This window comes from Culex quinquefasciatus, chromosome 3, assembly GCF_015732765.1.
Source record: "Culex quinquefasciatus strain JHB chromosome 3, VPISU_Cqui_1.0_pri_paternal, whole genome shotgun sequence".
Classification (NCBI taxonomy): domain Eukaryota; kingdom Metazoa; phylum Arthropoda; class Insecta; order Diptera; family Culicidae; genus Culex; species Culex quinquefasciatus.
This window is the reverse complement of record NC_051863.1, coordinates 187103757-187127709: the sequence shown is the minus strand read 5'-3', so window position 1 is coordinate 187127709 and position 23953 is coordinate 187103757. Positions and strand designations below refer to the sequence as shown.

At 40.3% G+C, this 23953-nt stretch overlaps 1 protein-coding gene and 1 long non-coding RNA gene across 3 annotated transcripts; both read left to right on the top strand.

Moving 5' to 3' along the window:
• The first annotated feature begins 2037 nt into the window (after positions 1-2037).
• On the top strand, positions 2038-8432 carry LOC119770247. Of its 2 annotated transcripts, XM_038264748.1 has the most exons (3): positions 2038-2255; positions 2957-3020; positions 3087-8432. In XM_038264748.1, the coding sequence occupies exons 2-3, from the start codon at positions 2998-3000 to the stop codon at positions 8311-8313; spliced, it is 5250 nt and encodes a 1749-aa protein (XP_038120676.1). In that variant the 5' UTR covers positions 2038-2255; positions 2957-2997; the 3' UTR covers positions 8314-8432. The 2 variants fall into 2 exon arrangements, with proteins under 2 accessions (XP_038120676.1, XP_038120678.1); XM_038264750.1 differs by lacking the exon at positions 2038-2255 and having other exon boundaries at positions 2802-3020.
• Positions 8433-8657: 225 nt separating this feature from the next.
• Positions 8658-13277, top strand: LOC119770396. The gene is made up of 4 exons (XR_005278801.1): positions 8658-8731; positions 12570-12769; positions 13020-13081; positions 13147-13277. It is a non-coding gene; the product is annotated as an uncharacterized LOC119770396 (long non-coding RNA).
• The last annotated feature ends 10676 nt before the right edge of the window (positions 13278-23953 follow it).

The window sequence follows — 23953 nt, the reverse complement described above, 5'->3', positions numbered from 1 at the left end:
TGGTATTTTACCATCTATTACTGGGCAACCAAGAGCACATTATGGTCGCTGGTATTTGAACAAGTAATACCAAAATTTGGTATTTTCATACCATTTTTAGTGCAGCAGTTGCAGTTAGTGAAAAAACGGTAATGATCCATATGCAACAGCCAAATCTACTCACCTGATGATTCCATGTTGTTCTTAGTGATATTCTTCACCACACCGAATGCATTTGTCATTGATGAACGGCCTGTGCTTGAAGTTCTTGAAGCTTCTGAAAAATAACAAGATTGAAAAATAAGTGTTATTAAAATGAAACTGGATTGAAATTCACCAAAATTCAATAATCTTTCGATTGACTCTTTTTTCAAAGTATTTGGTTATTCCGACTTAGAGAAATTTCAACAATTTAAAAAAAATCTTAATGGGTGTATCAAAAAATGTTAAAACCAGCTTTAACATTTTTTTTTCAAGTCATTTTTGCGCAAAATTTATTATCTTGTCCAAATTGGTAAAAAAATCCCATAGTTTCAGAGAAAATTGACGAAACCTTTCAATACCAATGTGCCATCCTGATTTAGAAAATTTTCCACAATTTCAAGTCATTTCTGTAGGGGGTAAATCAAAAATGTTTAAGATCAAGTTTGAAATTTCCGGTTTTCAATGAAAGCATTCGCTTTGAGACATCATTTTAGTGCAAAATTAATGAATTTGTCAAAATTGGTCAAAATTTTCCCATAGTTTCAGAGGAATTTGATAAAATACAGTAATACCAAAAGAATACCAAAATGTGGTGTTCGATCATTGACAAATTCTGCAATTTTGCAATATCAAAACAATACCTTAAATTGGTATGATAGCACATTTTGCTCTTGCATAATCCTCAAGACAAATTTTAAAGGGTCCAGGAATACCAAAATTTGGTATTGATACCAGAGAAAGGTATTATTACGCATTTCCCTTGTTATGTACCTATGCTCGGGTTATTAGCGTTTTGGATTGCTGAATTGGTGGCGTTGAGTCTGTAACGTTCAAGATTGTTCACTCTGCACAAAGATAGGGCTTTTATCAAAATTTCATATAGGGGGCGTCCATTGACCACGTAGATAATTTTTTTTTAAATTTCAGATCCTCCCTCCCCCCAAGATTTTTTGTATGAGGCTTGGAATATTGAACCCCCTTCTCCCCTAAAGTTTCCACGTTGTTCATGAATGGTCCCTAAGAAAACTTAAGCAAATCTTAAAATAAATTGAAAGCACTGCCATTTAGCACGAATAAACTATCCTCATTTTTGTAAACAACAGAAAATATGTACACAAAAAGAATAAAAAAGTTTGCAAAATAAGAAAAGTTCCCTATGACTCATGACACTATGCTTTCACAAGATTCGCCTTTTCCCAAAATTATGTGCATGGTTTAATCTAACAACAAAATGATAACGATGGATAAATAGAAATAATAAGAATATAAGCATTTTTTTTTTCATGAAGGTTAGACGTAACAATCAGATTGTGTTCTTGGAATTATTTTGATAAGATAATATTCAATCGTGCCATTCCCATTTTGAACACCAAAATCGATTTTAGCTTCATGTGTGATGTTTGAACTTAGTTCTAGAATGGGGTTTTGGCTAGATATTTTATTTTGTTATATTTAAAGTAGGTACATTTATTTATCGGGATTCGTGGTGTAGAGGTAAGCGTGGTTGCCTCTCACCCAGTCGGCCTGGGTTCGATCCCAGAAGGTCCCGGTGACATTTTTCGAGACGAAATTTGTCTGATCACGCCTTCCGTCGGACGAGGAAGTAAATGTTGGCCCCGGTCTAACCTAGAGGTTAGGTCGCTAGCTCAGTCCAGGTGTAGGAGGCGTCTTCCTGGGTCCTGCCTCGGTGGAGTCGCTGCTAGGCAGGTCGTCAGTTCGAATCCCGGGGTGGATGGAAGCTCTTAGGTGTGAAAAGAGGTTTGCAATTGCCTCAAGCCTTCGGACACCTAGTTTCGAGTAGGAATCTCGCAATTGAGAACGCCAAGGCAATGCTGTAGAGCGAATATTTTTTGAATTTATTTTAAAAAATCTCCTCGCATTTCAATATAACTTATAACAAATTACCAAATAAAAAGACGTGCCTTATTTCGGAGTCACAAGTGGTCGCTGTCGCTCACAAATTTCGTGTTTTGGGATTGGTGTGATCGGCTTCACGTTATCAACTTCATTTTCAAAAGAAATACCAAGAGGGATGGTGTTGGGTGCGACTTATCGACAGCAACATTATAAAAGTAAGTACAATCATACTTAATCATGGCGCAGCGCAAGCGAATTATTATAAATCGATATCTTTCAAATACCTATTGCCTTCAAATTTAAAATTTCCAACTTTATAGTTGATTTTAAAATGAGTAAAACTATACAAATGCAAATCAAATGGCTTGGAATTGAAATTATCTTATTATAATTAAAAGCGTTATCAAATCATCAGCCACGAATAGGAAAGCACCTATTTTTTTAATTTAGAAATTTTTAACAAAATCATATACAATAAGTTTCAACATCAGACGTTTTGAGTGTAAGTGAAGCATGAGTCAATCATATACTCAAAGTTTTAGGAATTACCAGCATAATAGTGATTCATGCATCATTATCAGCTTTAAATTGTTGTTGTAAATTGTAATATTTTATGAAACATACTTCAAATGTATTTCAAACCCCTAACCAACAAAGTAAGCAGTGCACATGTATAGGCGGGAATAAAATATATGGTTCATAAAAATCTTATCAATTGAAAAAAAAAATGAGCGTTAAAATAAAATAAAGTTACACTTGTACCTATTTTTTTTATAAAACATTAAACTGTAGATAACGGATAAGTTTATGCTTGATGATAACGTTCAAGGAAGTGAAGCCTGTCAAAATAAGATCTATATAGATGCAGTCCTGCGTTGACTCTTTACTAAAAACAATGTTTCAATTTTCTACATAGGCGCTCATTCAAACTAAACTTTCACATCAAAGTTTGTCCCAATGACGACACCAAAAAAGAGAAAGTAAGTAGTACATATTAAAGGAAGGTGAATCGAACACAAAGTTATGTTGGGTTTGTCTATTTTAAGGAAATCGAACAGTTCAGATACAACCGATCAACGTGGAAGCTCATCCGGTATTCATTGCGGCATTCGTGGCAATGAGTACCAAATCTTTATGACAATGTACATTCTTTTGCGAGCCCACAACAAGTATCCACTGTACGATTTTCGGCTTATGATGGAACGGTCCGAATCGGATGCTGGCAAATTTGACGACATTTGGCTCAAGGTGGGAAGTGAACAAATGTTCATTCAGGCCAAGCATAATTCTGTACAAAAAAGTCTAACAAAAAGTATGGTTCTGTTGGAAGGAGATAGCGATCCTTTTTCTCTTTCAAAGTATCAAAAATCTCACGGAAAATTTATCAACCCATTGCACAAAAAACGAGTAAAAAACTGTTGGTGTATCTTGATGACTAATTTACCCCTGAACAAAGATCTTCAGGACAGCTTTCAGGATTTAAATGATAGACATATGCCATACCATATCATAGGCGTTGGAAAATTGCTCAAATTAAAAACAAAACAGATAGAAAAAGACCCCAAAAAATTCGAAGCATCTGATGCATTTTACGAGGATTTTTTGCTCTCTGCAGGAAAAGGAACCGATTCTAGCAATACCAATGATACTGGTAAAACTCGTTTACGTGATCTGCAAAAAAAGATTGAGGATGAAATCGAAAGACTAATGTGCGAGGATGGCGAGTATGCTTTTCATAGACTCAGGGTTAAACTAGTCAAATGGGTTTGCGATAAGGAAAAGAGACAAAATAAAGAATATATAAACAGGAAATGGGTTAAAGATTTTATTAAAACAATTAAATCTGATTACCAGAGGATTGTAAATGCCTACTATCAGGAATTCACAGCTCGGTTGGAGTTTTATGAACATGTAAATGTGAATGATAGCAAAGTTAATGCTCTCAAAAAGTGGTTAGTAGAAAAAAATAAAATCAACATCATCCTATCATTCAAAGAGTCTCCTATAATGCGTATGAAGCAAGCTTATCAAAGCGCCCACAATAAAATGTTAACGTTTGTATTGTTCAGTCGAATGCAAAGCGACACCATAAGAACTAAAATGAAACGTGCACTGAAACAGGAAAAAATGCAAAATTATGTTTTGATACTTCTTGATGATTGCGGAAATGCTACAAACACATTTAAATTAGTTGAGGAACTAAAAGAAGACTGCGAAAATATAATCATTATATCAGAGGTGGCACATGAACTAGCGAATGAGTATCGCGCGAAAAATGTTTTATTTAAATTAGACTCTGGTGAAATTACAATGGCAGATTTATCAGAAGAAAGCATAGATAAATTGATAAAAGAGCCTGTTTCGTTTCAAGGTTGCACAATCCCAATTGAATTATTACCGAACCTAGCTGGATTCCAATCCAATTTAGCGGGATCACGCTTGGAAGCCCTCATTGATCGTTATCCCATAGAAATTGGCATTGGTTTACCTTGTGTTGAAGCGCGTTGTTCACATTATGTGCCAAGAAGTCTGTGGATGTCTAGAATGTTTTTTAATACCAAACAAATGGAACAAAACTCCGAAATTCGTTTTGTGGAAAGCGCAGAAGATATTGATGCAAGTAGCAATGTACATTACATCATTTTAATAAGTGAGGAAGATGATTTAGAATCAATTGAAGAGCCAATCGCAAAACCAAAATATTTTAGTGTTTTCATGCAACTTAGTGAAGATTACTGCTATTTCAAAAAATCACTTGGAAGGGAAAAAGTTTTTGGAAAAGAAGTTTTTAAACACAAGGCTAAATGGTGTGCTAGGATAAAAGATGTTAAAGAAGAAGATTTCCATAAATTAATTGAAGATTTTCCCAAAAAGGTAATCATATTGGCAGGTGACATTGGTACGGGCAAAAGTACTACCCTTCTTAAACTGGCAAATATTCAAAAGAACAATCATCCTTCTACCTGGATTGTTTATGTTGATTTAAACACTGAAACTGCCAGATACAAGGAATTCGCAAATGATGCCTTAATAACCAAGGATTTTGCTGTGAAATTACTTAGCGAGCTCATTGCAGTGAAACAGGACAGACCGTACTTCGAAGCTTGCATGAACAAAGATGCTCAAAATGTGGTGATTTATTTGGATGCATTCGATGAGGCTTGTCCTACGTACAAAGCTGGAGTGCTAAAATGTATTGATGTACTGGTCGCTTTAGGCGTTCAACGTGTTTACGTGAGCACGCGGTCACAATATGAGCAGGAACTTGAAAGGCACTTTTCAACGGCTAGCTATCGACTCACCTTTTTGACAAAGAAAGAGTGTGTTGAAATGATAGAATCATTGTGGAGTGCCCAGGAAAAAACAGCTAAACAGGCCAAAGCCATAGTTGAAGAAATGGATCTTAAGCTGAAGGACATCATGCAAGGAGTACCTTTGGTGTTACAAATGTTGTCGAAAATTTCACCCCATCAAGTGGACAGATTTTTGTCCGACAGCTTCACACTTTACGATTTGTTTGAAGTTTTTATGGACAACATTCTGAAGAGATATTTCACAGAAAAATCCAAAATGAACTTGGGGCAGAACTACATCCGAAGCAGAGATATACCGAAACTGCAACAAAGTTATTGTCGCGATTTTCACCTAATTGCCGTAAAAGGACTCTATTCTAACGAGCATGTTGGTCGATTTTTCGCTAAAAACGATCGTGATGATTGGGAGGAGCTGTCACGGGATTCTTTAGGTGATTTAACATGCAGTGAGATTATAGTTGGATCACGTTTTGTTCATCAATCCTACGCAGAATATTACGCTGCAGTGTTTATGTACACTAAATTTATTCGAGCCGAAAGTATGCATGAATTTTGGGAAAATTTTAGTCCAGCGTTGGTTACGGACGGGCTGGTCAGTACGTTTTTCTATCAAAAGATGGAATCAAATAATAACGAAGGCGTTAATTTGAAAATGAAACAGATTCTGGCTATAATTACAGCGGTTCCCTTAAGGTACAAATGCAGCCGGAATTATTCCATGTTTTTGAAATATCTGCTGCAAAATGAAATGCTTAATCATGTTATCAAAATTTTAACAAGGATTTGGATAAAATGTGACCCTAACAGGGCAATACAAGCCGCAGTTCAGTTTAAACAGATTTCACTTGTGAAAGATATTATTCAGAAGCAACCGTCACTAAAGAACAGTATCAATGCTAGCGGCCAAACACTGCTACACGTGGCCGCTGAAGCTGGATCTATTGAAATTGCTCGAGAACTTGAAGGTGAAGCCGGGAGTCTAAGCCTAACAAAACTTGACACTAATGGATATGATCCCATCATGGTGGCATATAGGAGCAAACAATTTGAAATGAGGTCATACTTTTTGAATAATTTCACAGCAGTTTCTCTTGACAGTTACAAAAGAACCGAAGCTCGTAACATGCTTTTGCTGCTGCTCCTATATTTGCCTAACCTTATCAATGCATCAATACAGATTTTGGAAAAGAATGATTATAGCATTCTTATAAAAATAGCAAACGACTATATTTTAATTACCACTGATTATGAAGCGTTGAAAGACTATATTATTTCCATAAAGAAAAAGTATGGCACAAGCTTCGATGAAATAACAAATCATCAAGAAACAGAAAGCATAAAAACATTTCTGCAAGAAATTTACCCTGATCCGGATCCAAAAAAGCTAACAGTAACCGAGAATGCATATCAATGGAATGATATTGAGATTTACAACGATTTGGTTTTTAGTATCAACAGAAAATTAAAGATATTTTGCGTTGGATACACGCAAGTAGAATTTAATTCCCTGGTTTACAAACAACTTAGTGCAAAAACGTTGTTCAGAGATCCCCTTTATGTGCTCGTCAGATTGCAATACAAGTTTGTTGATTTTTTCAAAGGAATCGAAATTCATGGATCCTCAGTAGAAACAGTTATTTCACAGTTGCACCAAGAAGCACTTGAGCTGCATTCCGCAGAAGCTGGACTGAAGTACAATAAATTTCAATTTAAGGAACCAATTCCGAATTTAACCAATTTTGAACAGTACCTCAAAAGTGGACAAAAAGGCACATATTTTGCTGTGTATGATGCTATAGAATCAGCTCGAATATGCCAATATCTAAAACTTGGGAATGGTACTGTTTACCACGTTCCTGGTTGGATGTTGAAAAACGTGCAAATTCGTACCAAAATTGACGAAATCATCGAACAAAATAAGGTGGAGTTGGTTTTAATTCATAATTTGGATTGTAATACCATCGGTTCAGATGAGTGTGAAAATTGCAAATTTATTTTGCAAAATTGCCAAAGCATTTCACAAAAATGTAAACTGGTTGTTTCACTGAAACACCCATTACCAAAATCTATTCCAGCAGTTGAAATGGACCTTACAAGCGAATCTATAAATATGATTGAAAATTACGTAATTTCATATGGAAGCAACTATATAAATTTTCATGAATTACATGAAGATATTCGCAAATACTGTATTACAAACGGAGCATTAGAATACATTGCGTTGAACGAACCAATTTGCGTTGGTCAGAAGCATCCGTTTTATTTTATACCTTGGATGCATCGAATAACACAATTAAACTACACTATTCCACTAGCGGACACATTTTACGGTTCGCTTGATAAGCTACTTGAGCACAAGTTTGCTATTGTTTCGAAAAACAAAAAAATGGTAATTCCTACATGTAAAAAATGTGCCGATGAAACGGACCTTTTCGCATCTCCGATACACATGCTTGCTTGTGAGGCAAGTTGGCGAAATAAAACTACTTTAGTGTTGCATGCCGATGTGATTAGCCTGTCACAGATTCATAATTCTCTCCCGAACGATACCAATCCACAATTAAAGAAATTAAAACGTCTACTTGAGAAATGGTACCGCTCAGAAGAGGACGATCCTCTGAACTGTAGCATTGTAGAATTATACCTTCGACAGTCTCCAAAAAATGTTGTTTTGATGATCGATGCAGAACTTGACGCTGACCTGGAGGAAAATCACATCGATTTGCTGAAGATGTTTTATACAGCTTCACCCATTCGGTCCGTCGTGGTGTACGTAGATACAAATGATAAAATTAAGCAGTTGGAGCATGCAACTTCTGCCGACCAATCCTTCAAACTTTATCGCTTGAAAGAAGAATACGATAAAATACCTTCGATTCCGAAACTATTTCCGCCCGAAGCTCGCGTTTGTGAACATTTTAGACAGCATCCGTTTGAAATAAAAGAATATTTCGTGTGAGCATTCGAGTATGGATTTCAAAAACTTGTATGGTAGAAAGCAGTGCATGAACAACAGAAGGAAGAAAAAAAAAGCTTAATAACAATTTTATTTGAATAAAGCAAAGCATGTCATATTAACATTTTGACATAATAATAAAAAAAAAGAAATCCCTTTCACCACCTGTTAACACCAATACTCCCAAGCTCGAGAAAAAGGGGAAATTTATATGGAATCAATAACAATTCACGATAACGGTAATCAATTTGTTTCTGTGTATTGATGAGAACTCTGCAGACACTCTGGGATTCCCCGCGCCTAATTTGAAGTTGTGCATGCTTATTCGTTGATGTTTAAAACGCCCGTATTCGTCGAGAGAACGCGGAGTGTGACAAAACGCTGGTTCTGATTACATTAGGAGGAATGCGTAAAGAAAAAGGTAAGAAACGCTGTATATTTTGAATGATATTTTTAAAATAAAGTAAGAAGTTGCGTGGAGTAAAATATCTTTTTTATACATAATTGCTACAATGGTACAGTAGTTGTTCGGTAACTGGGCGTTGTTTAACTGGGCTGCTTTTTAACTGGGCGCTCGATAACTGGGCTGTAGCCCAGTTAAAAAGCAGACAAACGTCAAAAAACCAAAACAAACCGAAATGACCGAGGGGTTGATGGATGCCAAAAGCCTGTTCAACAAATAAAAAAAAACTTTTTCAAACATTTATTTAATTTCAAGTCACAATCAAAGAAATATGAAAAGTAAGCATTGTAAATAAATCTAAGTAATTTTTATTTGTATATTTCATCAGGAAAATATTATGCATCGGTGGTCCCCTAGTAATTTTTCGTTCAGCCCAGTGAGCGAGCAGCATTCGGTGACTGGGCTACGTTCTCAGCCCAGTTACCGAACAACTACTGTATAGGTATTTATAAACATCATATAGGGGAGATGGGGGTAAGACGGCCACCCTAAGGGAGAAGTCTAATAAAATTTACACAACAGATTATTTTGATCTCAAGTTACGTACATATTGTTCTACTACTAGTCCATTATAGAAATGACATAAATTAGTTGGTCTAAAAACCAATTTTCAATACTTTTCAGCAATTTTAAAAAAATAATTGAAATCGTATATATATGAAATACGCGGGGTAAGACGGCCACCCATGTGGGGTAAGACGGCCAATGCTAAAAATTAACTTAATAACTTTGCTAAATCCACCCAAACACCTACATAGTTGGTTCAACAGACTTCTCTGAACATCATAACTATTTTGGTTGAAAAAATCAGGTTTCAAATGTGAAGAAAAATACTATTTAAAAAATTTCATATTTTGGCTCAGTGAATTTCATATTATTGCGACCACATTTTATGATAAACTATGAATTTTTGCTACAAAACAAACACAATTTGATACAAAAAAAAATAATTTATGTATTTCGATTAGAATAAGTAAATCAAAATTATGTAAACAATATTAAATTAGCGATTTTTACGAAAAGTTTGATAGGATTTCATACTGTTCAATGAGTTTTGCTATATCACAGTAAAGAATGTTGTCGAAACGGTAGTTAACAGCATTTTGATAAAAAATGGATAGTTTTATTGAAAATGCTTTTCCTTTGTCTACAAATATGTCTTAATAGTCGAAAACCGTCAAAAATATAACCTATATCAAATAAAATCTACAAATTACGGGTGGCCGTCTTACCCCCGGAGGAGGTGGCCGTCTTGCCCCCAAATAAATTATTTTTTTAAACATTTTTTGTAAACTTTTCATTGCATTTTTTGAACTTTTTCGAGGGACATAATCTAGGGAAAACTTCAATTTAACATGAAAAAATATTTGAAGATCGAAAAACATATTGTTATTTAACAAAAATGCCTAAGTTGTAATTCATGAAAATTACATCCAGTTTCAAGTTCAAAAATTATTTGTTTATTTTGAGCTATTTTTATACTATTTCAAACAATATTTCTGGCAAAGGTGACTCCATATGCATTATTTAGCATGAGGAACAGTATTGCTGAACATTTTAGTAATATTCATTAGTATACTTATTAAAACAGTGGGGTGGCCGTCTTACCCCGCCTGGCCGTCTTACCCCCAGCTCCCCTACTGCCGCTCGAAGCTAGTCCGTCTCATATGTAATTTCGTCAATTTTGAGGTAATGAAGCAGTTTGGTTCAAAATCATGTAAACTATCAGTAAAACCAATAAAATGAAGTACTTTGTTCTAGAAAGCCGGAGAAAATCAACTTTTTCGTGAAATTCTAACACGTAGCCTTATGGGCGGGACAACTTTGACACGCGTTTTTCTCGGCTTGCTGTTTTTACATATGGGACGGACACGATTAGAGCGGCAGTATAGAGCTGATAAAGCCTCTAGAGTTAATAGTTATTTGCAAGGTTGAAAAAAAATCTCTTCGAGCGAATAATGATTGCCTGAAGAAATTCCCCTGAGTATGCTTTGATCTCGTTTTCCCCGACTGCCAATTGATCGCTGAGTGTGGTAGCCACGAATAAAAATTTGAATGATTGGGTTTAGTCGTCAACTTGCTGCGATCTGATTACAATTTTCCCCATAGGGGGATGGCGTCGCTATTTTTAGACCACATTTTCCACTTTTGCTCATCGAAACCGACTACTTTATCGACTTCATTTTGCTGGGCGAGATAGGACGCCGTCTATTTTTAGACGATGACTCAGCACTTTTACACTCTTGCGCTTAAAAAAACCAGGTGGCAGCACGATGTAACGCCACGTCCCTATAGGGACGTGGCGTTACATCGTGCTGCCACCTCGTGTAAAGGTGCTGAGTCATCGTCTAAAAATAGACGGCGTCCTATCTCGCCCATCAAAATGAAGTCGATAAAGTAGTCGGTTTCGATGAGAAAAAGTGGAAAACGTGGTCTAAAAATAGCGACGCCATCCCCCTATTTACCGCCAGCAGTCATGGGTTGTTACAATCATCGGCTGCACTCTTGACGAATGACAGCTAGTCGTGGCAATTTTAGAATTAAGACTAATCTCAGCAGTCTTATTCGTGGGATGTAACGATTAATCGCAAAAATAATCATAGTCATCGGATTTTCAACACTGGTTATTTGATAAGAATGCAAAACAAAATGTACACTATACAATAATGTTAAGAATGTGATCTACTGCAGTTTTAATCGGAATGTGTCAATTTTCGGTAGCAAAAGAAAATAGTTCCTTTTGAAGTGTCGGATAAACGGTTAAATTAAACAAAAAAAATCCAATAGGGTGACAAAACCAAATCAAATTTAAAACATCAGAATAAAGAAAAATTACCTAAACAGATTCCCATCAACACATAACATAATTTAAAGCCTTATTTTAAAACTTCAATTGCAGAGTAATGTGTCCTCTGTAGTATGTCCCCTTCCGCGACTCGCGGTGTGCGCCGAGTTGCGTCCCGCTAAACCGGACTTTTTTGCGCACGCAATTCTCCACGAAAACCGGAAATGGATTCGATTTCATCTTTTTGCCTTCCTCACCTCACTGAGGCAAGGCTATAAAATCACTCGAAAAATGAACTTCTTAAATACGACTCCTAGATATACCTTCACGTATACCTATCGACTCAGAATCAAATTCTGAACAAATGTCTGTGGGGATGTGTGTAGACATGATTTTTTTTTCCACACTATTATCTCAGAACTGGCTGAACCGATTTTGGCCGGATCCGCCTTATTCTGTTCGTTTTGGGGTCCCCTAAGACCCTATTAAATTTTATTCTGTTTAGTGAAGTACTTTTAAAGTTATGCCAAGAAAAAGTTTTTTGTAGCTACAAAAAAGGGTGATTTTTGCATAACCTCAAAGGCCGGGTCTTTTTGCTTACGCGCGAGAGTCGCGCAGCATGCGTAGGGATTTTGGTCTGACCACGCGGGGGATTGGCAGCCACACCCCCTTGCATGCGTATCGCCCGGTTGCCACATTGCTTAAGCAGTGTCTGCGTCTCTTCTGGAAAAAATCTGTATTAATTATGTTGTGTCCATAACAAAATGGTAGGTAAATGTTCGAAAAGCTGTACTCCGGAACGGGATTCCTGATTGATTTGGTATCTTCAGCAAAGTTTGTAGGTCATTAAAAAAAAATAATTACTCTCTAAAAAAATCACAATTTTTTTAATAAATATTTTGTTTTTAAAACGTGAAATTCCCGAATTTTTTTTTTTATATATTAAAAACCAACAATTTAGCCACGGAAAAGTATGAGTAAAATAGTTTTCACCCCCTCAAAATATTTCAGACAAAAAAAAATGGAACTTCTGGAAATCGACCGATTTGATAGAGAATTGCTCTGCTGCCATTCCTCGCATACACTCATTCGCGTTTGCATCGCACCAAAGGCAGCATTATTGGACAAAATTCGACGCAAGAAACATAGTGCCGGGTGAAGATTATCAACATTTAACAAGTTTTTGAGAGTTTTCCTTAAATTGCATGCAGGTACGTGTTTACACCTTTGAGCTTTTGAAATTTAGCGTAAGATGTTAAGTAGAACAGGCTATGCCACTGATAGTAGTCTGTGGTTTGTGTGTGATAGTGTAGGTTACGAATGAAATGCGAAAGCAAATGATTCACCGGCATAAACTTATCAAGCATATAAACCATGGTGCGCAGAATGAGTGAAACGAGAGAGAATCAAGTTTGGACTCTTTAATTCTCAAATGCTATTTTTTCTCATTTATCTTTACAGTAATTGAGTATTGATTTGAAAGTTTATACAATGGACGAAATGAAAACGCCTGTTAAAGAAAAGTAAGTGTTTTTTCCAATTGATTTAAATATTGTTAATTTAATGTGATTTTTATCCATTTTCATAGGAAACCTCCCAAAATTTCCGAAAGTCCGGAAAGAATATGCGGAATTCACAACAGCATTCGCGGGAACGAATACCAACTAGGGGAAATCTACCCTTTCCAATCAAAAACCTATCTTCGTCATATGGAGAGTTTGATGCTCGATTAAAGCTCCAAAAACACTATTTGGGCTATAAACTTACCAGCAACAGTACCGCCTCGAGTAAGCACGCAAATGTATGCCACTTACTGGCCAAAAAGATCACATTTAATGCACTTTTGATCATAATTTGTATTTTGCGAGACCACTTCTCATCATTTTGTTGGCACACACAGTGACACACACGAGAATCCCTCAAACGCTTAATGAATATCGCCAAAATTAACTTTTCACTTTCGCTTACTTTTTCACGGCGCTTAAGATATGAAATTGCTTCCAACTACCGGCAACATGTTCTTTTGATCATTAGTAAGGCACTCACTTCAAGAATAATCCCGAAAAATGTAATAAATTAGCAAGCGCCATCAAAAAAACAAACGCGCCAAGTCGTTTGACGTTTGACTTTTGACGACCCATTCAAATCGAAGGCTGAAGAAAACCGATCGAGAGACGAAGGCAAAAAAGAACAAAGGCTGGCCGTCAACACCACCAGCAGCACAGCCAGCGATGCCAGGAAACTTTCCCTATAAATGCCACTTTTCGTGAGTATTCGTTTGAACTGTCAGCGCAAATGGCAACACTCGACAGAGTGTTGGAAGAAAAAAGAACTAAGCCGATATTAGAAAAATGGGCGTGGCCCAATGCATTCGCCTCGATTAGAATACCCTTGGGATTTTTTTTTTTTGTTAAATGCTTGGTAAAGAAATATAATAACTTTTAGTGAAAGTGAAAATAAACAGAAATGTTCACAAAAACTTGCTCTACTCGTTGGTGTACTTGGTTTTAGTAAAATTCAAGGGAGACTCTAGATTATCCAGCATCATTCAAACACGACCGCTTATTAGGATTAAAATGGGTAGATTTCCCCTATGTGTGACGATGTACATTTTGCTGCGCACCTATAACAGCTATTCTGACCACGGGCAAGATTTTAAGCTTTGTATGGAACCTACGGATCCGATAGTTGGCGAATTTGACGACATTTGGCTGGAGATGAACGGTGAACAGATTTTAATACAGGTTAAGCATTGCTCAGAAAGGAGCAATCTGACGGAGGGTATGCTTTTACCCAATAATCGGAGCTCTGATGAAGCATTTTCCCTGTACAAATATTATGATTCGTTTGAAAAGTGTCAAAAGATGAAAAAAGCCCGAAGCAGAACTGATGAAAAGTGGACGTACGTTTTTTTGACCAACAGACCGTTGCAAGTGAAGGCAAGAAAAATGTTTGTAAAGTGTTCAAAAAAGTCGTCAATAGAAACCATCTTCGATACCAATTTATTCTACAAGTTTTGGAATGACCAAGAAAACGAATGTTTTAAGAAGCTAAATCCATCTGATGATTTTTGCGATAATTTCATACTTTCTGTGGCGCATTTGAATCTTCACAAATTGCGGAAGAAAATAGAAGCAGAAATTAGGAAAACCAAGCAAATGGACTCTAAACTTGGGATCAAATTTCTAAGAGACGAGCTGTTTGATTGGGTTTGTGATAAAGAAAATCGGAAGAACAAATATATGGATAGGGAATGGGTTGAATCAATGTTTCAAAAGTTTCACACTGAGCACACAAATCACTGGAAGGCATACGAAAACCCAGTTATCTCAACAATAAAGGAATCATTGCAAGAGTTTATGTATCGGGATAACCCGATTAGAGCAATAGACGAAACTGCTAAACTTTTGTACGAAAAAATAAAATACATTCTTACAACAGGTCAAACAGAGAACACACAGAAATGTGATGAAAGTGAGTTGACAGCAATAGATAGAGGGAATGATGTTGACCAGGACGTTCCAGAAAAATTATCAACAGTCAAACAAATATTTACGTTGCGACAAATTCTACAAATAAGTCGAGAATTTCAGGAAAAAGATACTCATCATTTATTCGTCTTCTTCAAAGCTGATTATGAGACAGCGAAGCTTGATGAACTAATGAACCCAACACCCAAAGGAAAAATATACCTCAAAATCTGCAACATTGGATTTGCTGCAGAAAATGTCATATTTATAACATTTTTTGCAGCAAGCCCGTAGATCATTTTTGCCCGCGTGTAAAAATTTCAGCGATCTGCAGTTCTCACCAACACATATAATGCTGGCCCGTCCCCGAGTAACACTCCAAAGAGAAGCATATGTTGGTTCTCTTTCACTCACTTTACATCAAGCGCCATAGCGCGGTGGTAGCGTGTCGGATCAATAACCAAGAAGTTGGTGGTTCAATACACGTTCTGCTAAGTTATTTTTTTTGTGAAATACAACCAAAAAGCCGTCGGTAATGTCGATAATTGTCGGTAACGGGCAAAAATGTCATACTCCTATTGTAGGAGCGCTAGGCCCGGCTCCAGGAGGGCTTGATGATTGTCCAACCTTTCCACTGTGTTGCAGGGAATTCCGTGGCAAAACACAGCTTCAAGGCGACAATCGGCGAGTGGACTGTATTCACGAGTTTTTCCTTCAGTGGACTCCTTTGGCCAGGATGCAAGAAAATAGCTTGTTTCACGATGTTAACTTCTATATTTACAAGCTTAAACTGACTTACGGACTAACAAATTCATTTGATTTTTATAACTAAAACTTCGGCATTTCTTCCCGAATCTTCTTTGCAAAAATATTCTTATTATTTAATCTCCTCTCGGGTGCGCAATCCTTATTCCCTAAACCATGTACACGCCACTTCTTCTTTCCATTCATTTACTTCATTCATCCCTACTCCCTGCTCTCCTATTGGTCTGTTTGCGCAAGCTGCCTGTTCAGACGCGCGCTGCGCGGCCTTGAGCCTATTGTGTGCTGTGAGATACATGAACGAAACTGGTGTGAAAGGGAAAGGACACGAATGGTGAGTTGGTCTGCGGTTATTTACATGCTATTGTTTCTTTTCTTCTTAAATGTGTGGCGTGTATGTGCGGGTACATTTGTGTTGTGTTATGTGCTTGAAACAATGGAAGGATTAACTGACACTGTGGAAATGGATGGATTATTTTTGCAAATTTACTCTACCTGACACTGTTAAAAAATCATATCGGTTGGAAACTATTTCTTTTAAGATTAAAATCATTTCTTGGGCAAATTAAATCTACTTTGGCGTTGGCGCCAACATACTCCCGCCGGGCAGAGATGGAATCTCTGTGACCTTAACCAAATTTGCATTATCAATGATTGGCAGAACAGCAATCTTATGGATCGCCCGCTTGTACACTACTGTACCGATCTGCACTTCTACCGTACGCACCAAATCATCTTTCCCGGGAAGGTTTTGTAATTTTTCCCAACTTCCAAACCTGCACGGGTGCATCTTTTTCTTCTAGCAAAACAATCATACCTGGTTTGATGTTGGCGGACTTGACTCGATTCTTACCGCGGGGTTGAAGGGTTTGCAAATAATCGCGATGCCACTTTCTCCAAAACTCATCGCGCAATCGCTGCATGTACTGCCAGCGACTGAGCCGATTTATCTGAACACCTTCACAACTGGGTTCAGGTATGGCGGTCAGGGGACGACCAATCAAAATGTGTCCGGGGGTGAGAATCTCTGAATCATTAGGTTCTGAAGAGGCAGCATAGAGAGGACGAGAATTTAAAATTCCTTCTATCTGAGTCAGAACTGTAGCGTACTCTTCAAAGGACAACTTGGCTTCCTTGATAGTTCTCTTCAAATGAAATTTGGTACTCTTAACGGCGGCTTCCCAAATACCACCAAAGTTGGGGGCTTCGGGGGGAATGAACGACCAATTAATTTCACGAGGCTGACAGAACTGAGCGATTTCATCGACTGTGACTTGGGACTTCAACAATTCATAGAGCTCATGTAGCTCGGTTTTCGCTCCGCGGAAATTGGTTCCGTTATCGGAGTGGATTTCTCGGGAAGTCCTCGACGACCTACGAAGCGTTTCAGAGCTGCGAGAAAAGTCTCTGTACTCATATCTGAAACGAGTTCCAAATGTACGGCTCGAGTGACCATACAAACAAACACCGAGATGTAAGCCTTTACGATCTTGGGCTTATATCGACCTTCCTTGACATAAACTGGACCTGCGTAATCAACACCTGTGACCTCGAACGGCAGAGCTTGGTTGACACGATATGCAGGAAGATTTCCCATCAACTGACTAGCGACCTTCGGGCGAGCCTGAAAACACGTGACGCAACGATGAGTGATTCTGCGAACTGACGACCTTCCGTCGATCAGCCAAAATCTTGTCCTCAAAGCAGCGATCAGACTCTTGGGACCTGCATGCAAAATTTCTTCATGGTAAGCGCGAATCAAAAGGTCAACTACAGGGTGTTTCGGCAAAATGTAGGGGTGTTTGGAGTGAAACAACAGCGAGGATTGCTGAAGCCGACCTCCAACTCTCAGGACACCGTCCTGGTAGAATGGGTGCAAACCTGCAATCTTTTTGCACGGTTCGTCATTCTGAACACGGTAAATTTCGTCACTGAGTGCTTCGTGCTGGGTTATTTTCACGATCAGTTCCAGCGAAGCGCGCAACTCAGGAATCGTTGGGTGAATCATGAACACTCGACAAGACGGATCTTTCTGACGACAATTTTGGATGAAACGCTGCACGTATGCCATCACACGCTGAAGCTTTCTGAACGAACTGAACTTGGTAAACACCGGAAGCTGGTCTTCATTGAACACAGGGGTTGCAATGATCGGACCAAGCTTCAACTCGGGGAGTTCATCATCGGGAATTTCTGGGGGGATTTCCTCATCGTAAACTTCGATTCTCAGGAAGAATGGGCCTTCCCAGAACTCGGACTTCGACATTAGAGCCTCGGGAAGCATGCCTCTGGAAACAATATCAGCGGGGTTGTCCTTTGACATGACATACTTCCAAATAAATCCTGCGGTGAGCTCAAGAATCTTGACAACTCTGTTCCGGACGAACACATCGAGCTTCGCCAATGACTTCTTAAGCCATGCGAGGACCACCTGACTGTCAGTCCAGAGTACGACTTGGCTTACCTTGAACTTGACAGTCTCGAGAACTCTAACCATCATGCGAGCCAACAGTTCACACGCCATCAACTCTTTGCGGTGAATGTTGAGATCTTTCTTGGGCGAACAAACTCTGGATTTTCTGCAGAGGAGGCGAAGTTGAGCTCTACCGTCGGACAAGATGCACCGGACGTAAATGTTTGCACCGTAAGCAACAACGGAAGCGTCGGAAAATCCATGAAGCTCAATCGCGACAGTCGACGGGCTGATAACATAGCGTGGAATCCGAATTTCACTAACCTTGGGGAGGGCTCTACGGAAACACAACCACGACGCCAGAAGATCTCCTTCGACCTTAGCGTCCCATGGCAACTCAATCAACCACAACTTCTGCATGTAAAGCTTCGCAACAACAATCACGGGGGATAGAAATCCGATGGGATCAAACAACCTGCCGATTTCAGAGAAAATACTTCGCTTGGTGAATTCGGTGACATCTTTTGGAAGACGCACCACGAACATAAATTCGTCAGACTGGGGACACCATGTCAGACCCAGTGCCTTGACGACCTCGTTTCCTTGATCGAGGCACACAAGTTTCTCGCGATCAGATTCGGGAACACTACTCAACACTTCCTGGCAATTCGAGCTCCATTTGTGGACACGAAAACCTCCAGACTCAAGCATCTTTCGAATCTGCCGCTGGACGACTACAGCTTCGTCAGCGGAGCTAGCACCGGAAAGGATATCATCGACATAACAATCATTACGAACCACCTCAGCTGCTAGCGGAAAATTCTCTCTTTCATCTTGACACAACTGAACTAGACATCTGGTCGAGAGGAACGGGGCAGCTGCTGTACCGTAAGTTACCGTCTGTAACTCCAGCACGCGAATCGGCTTTGAAGAGTCACTCCTCCACAGAATTCTCTGGAACCTCGTCTGAGACGAGTCGATAAGCACTTGCCGATACATTTTTCAATATCGGCAGTGAATGCAATGGGGTTTTACGAAATCTGAGGAGGATACTGAACAAATCACTTTGGACCGGCTTTCCAACGTGGAGAACCTCGTTGAGCGACTTCGCCGTAGAACCTTGCTTGGCCGACGCGTCGAACACTACTCGCAGTTTCGTGGTCGAGCTCGTCGGCCTCAGGACGGCGTGGTGGGGCATGTAGTACCGATGCTGGTCTACATCCTTGGACTCATCAACCTCACGACAATGACCAAGGGTTTCATACTCATCAATGAACTTAGCATACTGCTGCTTCAGACTTGGTTCTCTGTTGAGACGGCGCTCCAACAGCAGGAACCGACGAAGAGCGAGCGAACGGTTGTCTGGCAACCCTGAAACATTTTCACGAAACGGTAATCTAACAACAAATCGACCTGACGGCAAACGACTATGCGTTTCCACGAACAACTTCTCACATTCATCAACATCAGAGGGTGGGGGCGTTGGATCGGCAAGATCCTCGACCTCCCAAAACTTAGAAATCGTTTGATTCAGCACATCCAACGAAGCGTTGTTCGCGATGTGTGAATGGTTCACAGAATTCTCGATTTCGCCGGAAAATACCCAGCCGAAATGAGTTTCGCGCAACTCTGGCAGACCATCTGCCAGGTGCAGCTGTCCTGACTTAAGCAGGCTGAAAAACATGGAGGCACCAATCAACATATCAATTCTCTCGGGGACATTGAACTCTGGATCCGCAAGTTGGATTCCCACTGGGATCGACCAGGAGGAAACATCAATCTTCGATCCGGGGATGATTCCAGTCACCTTTGGAACCACCAGACATGTGATACTGGCGGCGAAGGCCGAGTATCTCGAATGAACGGTTACCCGGACTTTCTCCCTAGCATACATCTTTGACCCACCTACACCAGCGATCGGAACGTACAGCGACTCACGAGGGGCCTTCAACTTGTCGGCAATCCGCTCGGAGAGAAAGTTCACTTGCGAACCACTATCAAGAAGCGCACGGCAAGGAACGGGATCTCCATCATTCTCGATCAGGACAAGAGCCGTCAGCAACATCACAGTTTTCAAACTCTGGGAATGGTTGGATGAACATGAAGAGTTGAGAGGGGTTTGCTGCTGCAGGTTCTGACTCAGTGTAGTGGACGTGGGATGGTTGGGAGATTCAGACTGAGGTGTTGTAGGGTTCGTTACTTGGAGGCTTGGGGTTGGTCTTACGCTTTGAGCTTTGGAGAAAGAGTCGTTATGGAGCAAGGTGTGGTGTTTCTTGTGGCAAGTCTGACATTTCAGGTTGCTGGAGCAACTAGAAAGTCGATGACCAGCTCGGAGGCAGTTAAAACATAACTTCAACTCACTAACTTTGGCATTGCGCTCCGAAACTGTCATCGCCAGCAACTTCGAACATTCAAAGTGACGGTGATCCGCCCCACAAACCAGACATGACTTGGCGACCTTTGCAGATGTGGCAGTATGGGCTTTTGGGGTTGGTTTGGGGCAAGATGGCTTGGTGTTGCTTTGCTCCTTTGCTGAGCTCAAGACGCGCGAATTTTGGGAACGTTCAAGGACTTGGCACTCGGTTTTCAAAAATTGCAATGTTTGGTTAAAGTCTGGCAACTCACCTTGTTTCTGCGTCCTTTCCCACTGCTGTCTAGTACTATCATCTAAGCACCCTACCACTAGCTTGTTAATGATAAGTCCTGACAGCTTGTCGACGACGAGTCCTTGGTACTGCAATCCGGCGACGTGGCGATCACAGGCTTTGGTAAGCGCCTGCAAGTCCTTGTAGCTTCCCTTGGTGATTGGCTTGAGCTGCAACAATCCATCGATGTGCGTATCCACGATGACACGTTGGTTCTCGAACTGCTCGCTGATCTCCTTCCAAACTTGCTCGTAGTTGTTGTCTTGAATCATCTTCGCGGTGATCAACCCAGCTGCATCACCGACCAGGGCTTTGTCGAGGTGATGCAGCTTCATGGCGTCGGAATCGCGGGTGCGACCGACGAGGTCTTCGAACATGGCCTTGAACTTTGGCCAGTTCTCCGTCTGCCCGTCGAAGGTCGGTATCGGTGCTCGAAGAGGTTGCTGTTGCACGATCACTTGAGGCGCCACTCCGTTGGCACCGACTTGAAAGGGGCCAGCGACCGGCTGGTTGAACATCTCCATCAGCTCTTCGACCAGCACCAGCGTTTCGGTGTGAAGCTGGTCAAACACGTCGAGCACATCATCTTGTTCCTCCTTCTTGTCATTGGCAACCACTTCGATCACTTCACGATGGCGCAACACGTACTCCTGGTAGTGCGCTTCCAGCTTCTTCTCGTACACCTTCAGCGTCGCCTTGGTAATCCTCTGCGGGTTCTTCTTGGCTTCGTCAAGGGCACTCTTAATTCTCGTCACTTTTCCCTTGACCTGTCCCCGCTGATGAATCAGCGACTTCACTTCATCTGTATTCACGGGCTGCTTCATTGGCGTGTGTAACACCATTTTGGCGCTCTCACTTCACTTCACTTGTGTCTCAAAGTTTGAGTTCACTTTTGCAACCTTTTGCTTGTTGCGACTTTTTGCCCACGGCGTGGACGCACTTTGCCAACTTTTTTGGCACACGAGTTTTTGGTTTGTAAAACACTTTGGCTGTGCTTCACTTTGGTCTCTTTAGACCCACTTGTCAGTTCTTCCTCGCATCCGCTAAAGGCCACTTTCACATGTCCGGGTTGACGGATCACTTTTACTTCCGGTTGGCGACTCTCATTGAACGTTCACAGAATAACGGGTTGAAACCCCATGAAGGTCCGCACTTTTCGCACAATTCCGGTCTGAAGGACCTTGTAGGTCCGAACACTTCACACAAATCCGGTTTGAAGGACCATGTAGGAGCGCTAGGCCCGGCTCCAGGAGGGCTTGATGATTGTCCAACCTTTCCACTGTGTTGCAGGGAATTCCGTGGCAAAACACAGCTTCAAGGCGACAATCGGCGAGTGGACTGTATTCACGAGTTTTTCCTTCAGTGGACTCCTTTGGCCAGGATGCAAGAAAATAGCTTGTTTCACGATGTTAACTTCTATATTTACAAGCTTAAACTGACTTACGGACTAACAAATTCATTTGATTTTTATAACTAAAACTTCGGCATTTCTTCCCGAATCTTCTTTGCAAAAATATTCTTATTATTTAATCTCCTCTCGGGTGCGCAATCCTTATTCCCTAAACCATGTACACGCCACTTCTTCTTTCCATTCATTTACTTCATTCATCCCTACTCCCTGCTCTCCTATTGGTCTGTTTGCGCAAGCTGCCTGTTCAGACGCGCTGCGCGGCTTGAGCCTATTGTGTGCTGTGAGATACATGAACGAAACTGGTGTGAAAGGGAAAGGACACGAATGGTGAGTTGGTCTGCAGTTATTTACATGCTATTGTTTCTTTTCTTCTTAAATGTGTGGCGTGTATGTGCGGGTACATTTGTGTTGTGTTATGTGCTTGAAACAATGGAAGGATTAACTGACACTGTGGAAATGGATGGATTATTTTTGCAAATTTACTCTACCTGACACTGTTAAAAAATCATATCGGTTGGAAACTATTTCTTTTAAGATTAAAATCATTTCTTGGGCAAATTAAATCTACTTTGGCGTTGGCGCCAACACCTATATCGCAAAAAATGCATGAGGACAGATTTCATGCAGATTCTGATATACTTTCATGCCGCCATGCATCAAAATCATGCGACTGCCAGTTGGGTGAATAGACGCGAATGATTTCTCAACTAAAAATCTAGGGAAACACGACTCACCTGCCATGTTAAATTTGGCAGTAAAATGTGTCCTGAAACGAGCGGGATTCAAGATGGAGGGCACAGTTTTTGAAAATTCTCGGTTGGTTCTCAGCCACGACAACGAAGTGGACATAATCGGAAAAACGATCCAAGATGTTGAAATTCAGTACGTTAGACTCAAGGATGAAGCCGGGAAAGTTGGTCTGATTCTTGATACATCGAAAACGAAGTACATGTTAGCTAATGGGAAACTACCGCAAAGTGGCTCAGTGACCATAGCGAGTGATAAAATCGAAATCGTGAAAGAGGTCGAATTCCTCGGATCATTAGTGACTTGGGACAACAGCTGCAACATAGAAATCGAGAGATGTATAAAAAATGGAAAACGCACTTTCGAAGATCTTGAGGAGATGCTAGAATCAGAGCAAGATACTCTCAAGAAATGGAGCATATACGAAGAGCAAATAAGATCCAAAGTCCTCGAGGGGTGCGAGACCTGGACTGTGCTAGCAAGTGAAGAAGCCAAGCTAAAGAAATTTGAAGACGATATGGCAAAAGCAATATTCGACGGTGAGAAGCAACCAGACACCTGCACCAGACCTATCATGAGTGTTGTAACTGCTAGACAAGTACGGTGGGCGGGACAGGTCGCCGGGATGTCGAACGATGAACCCGCGAAAAAAGTGGTCATCGAAGCCAGCTTTCCTGCCGTGAACGATAAAAGACGCAGAGGTAAACCGAAAATGCGATGGTTCGAGGCGATCAATGATCGTAAAAAAGAACCAGATCTAAGGGACGCTTGGGAACTAGCAGAGGAGGAGCTCAAAAAGGGCTCCCCCACGAGTAACCAAGGCGCAATGCAAACCATTTTGAGATGGTGGAATCAGGTCTCTTCGCTTTTAAGTGGCCCCGAAGAAGAGTAAAACAGACACTAAGCGGAGAGCACTAGCTAGGGTGATTTAATTTGATTCTGTGAGC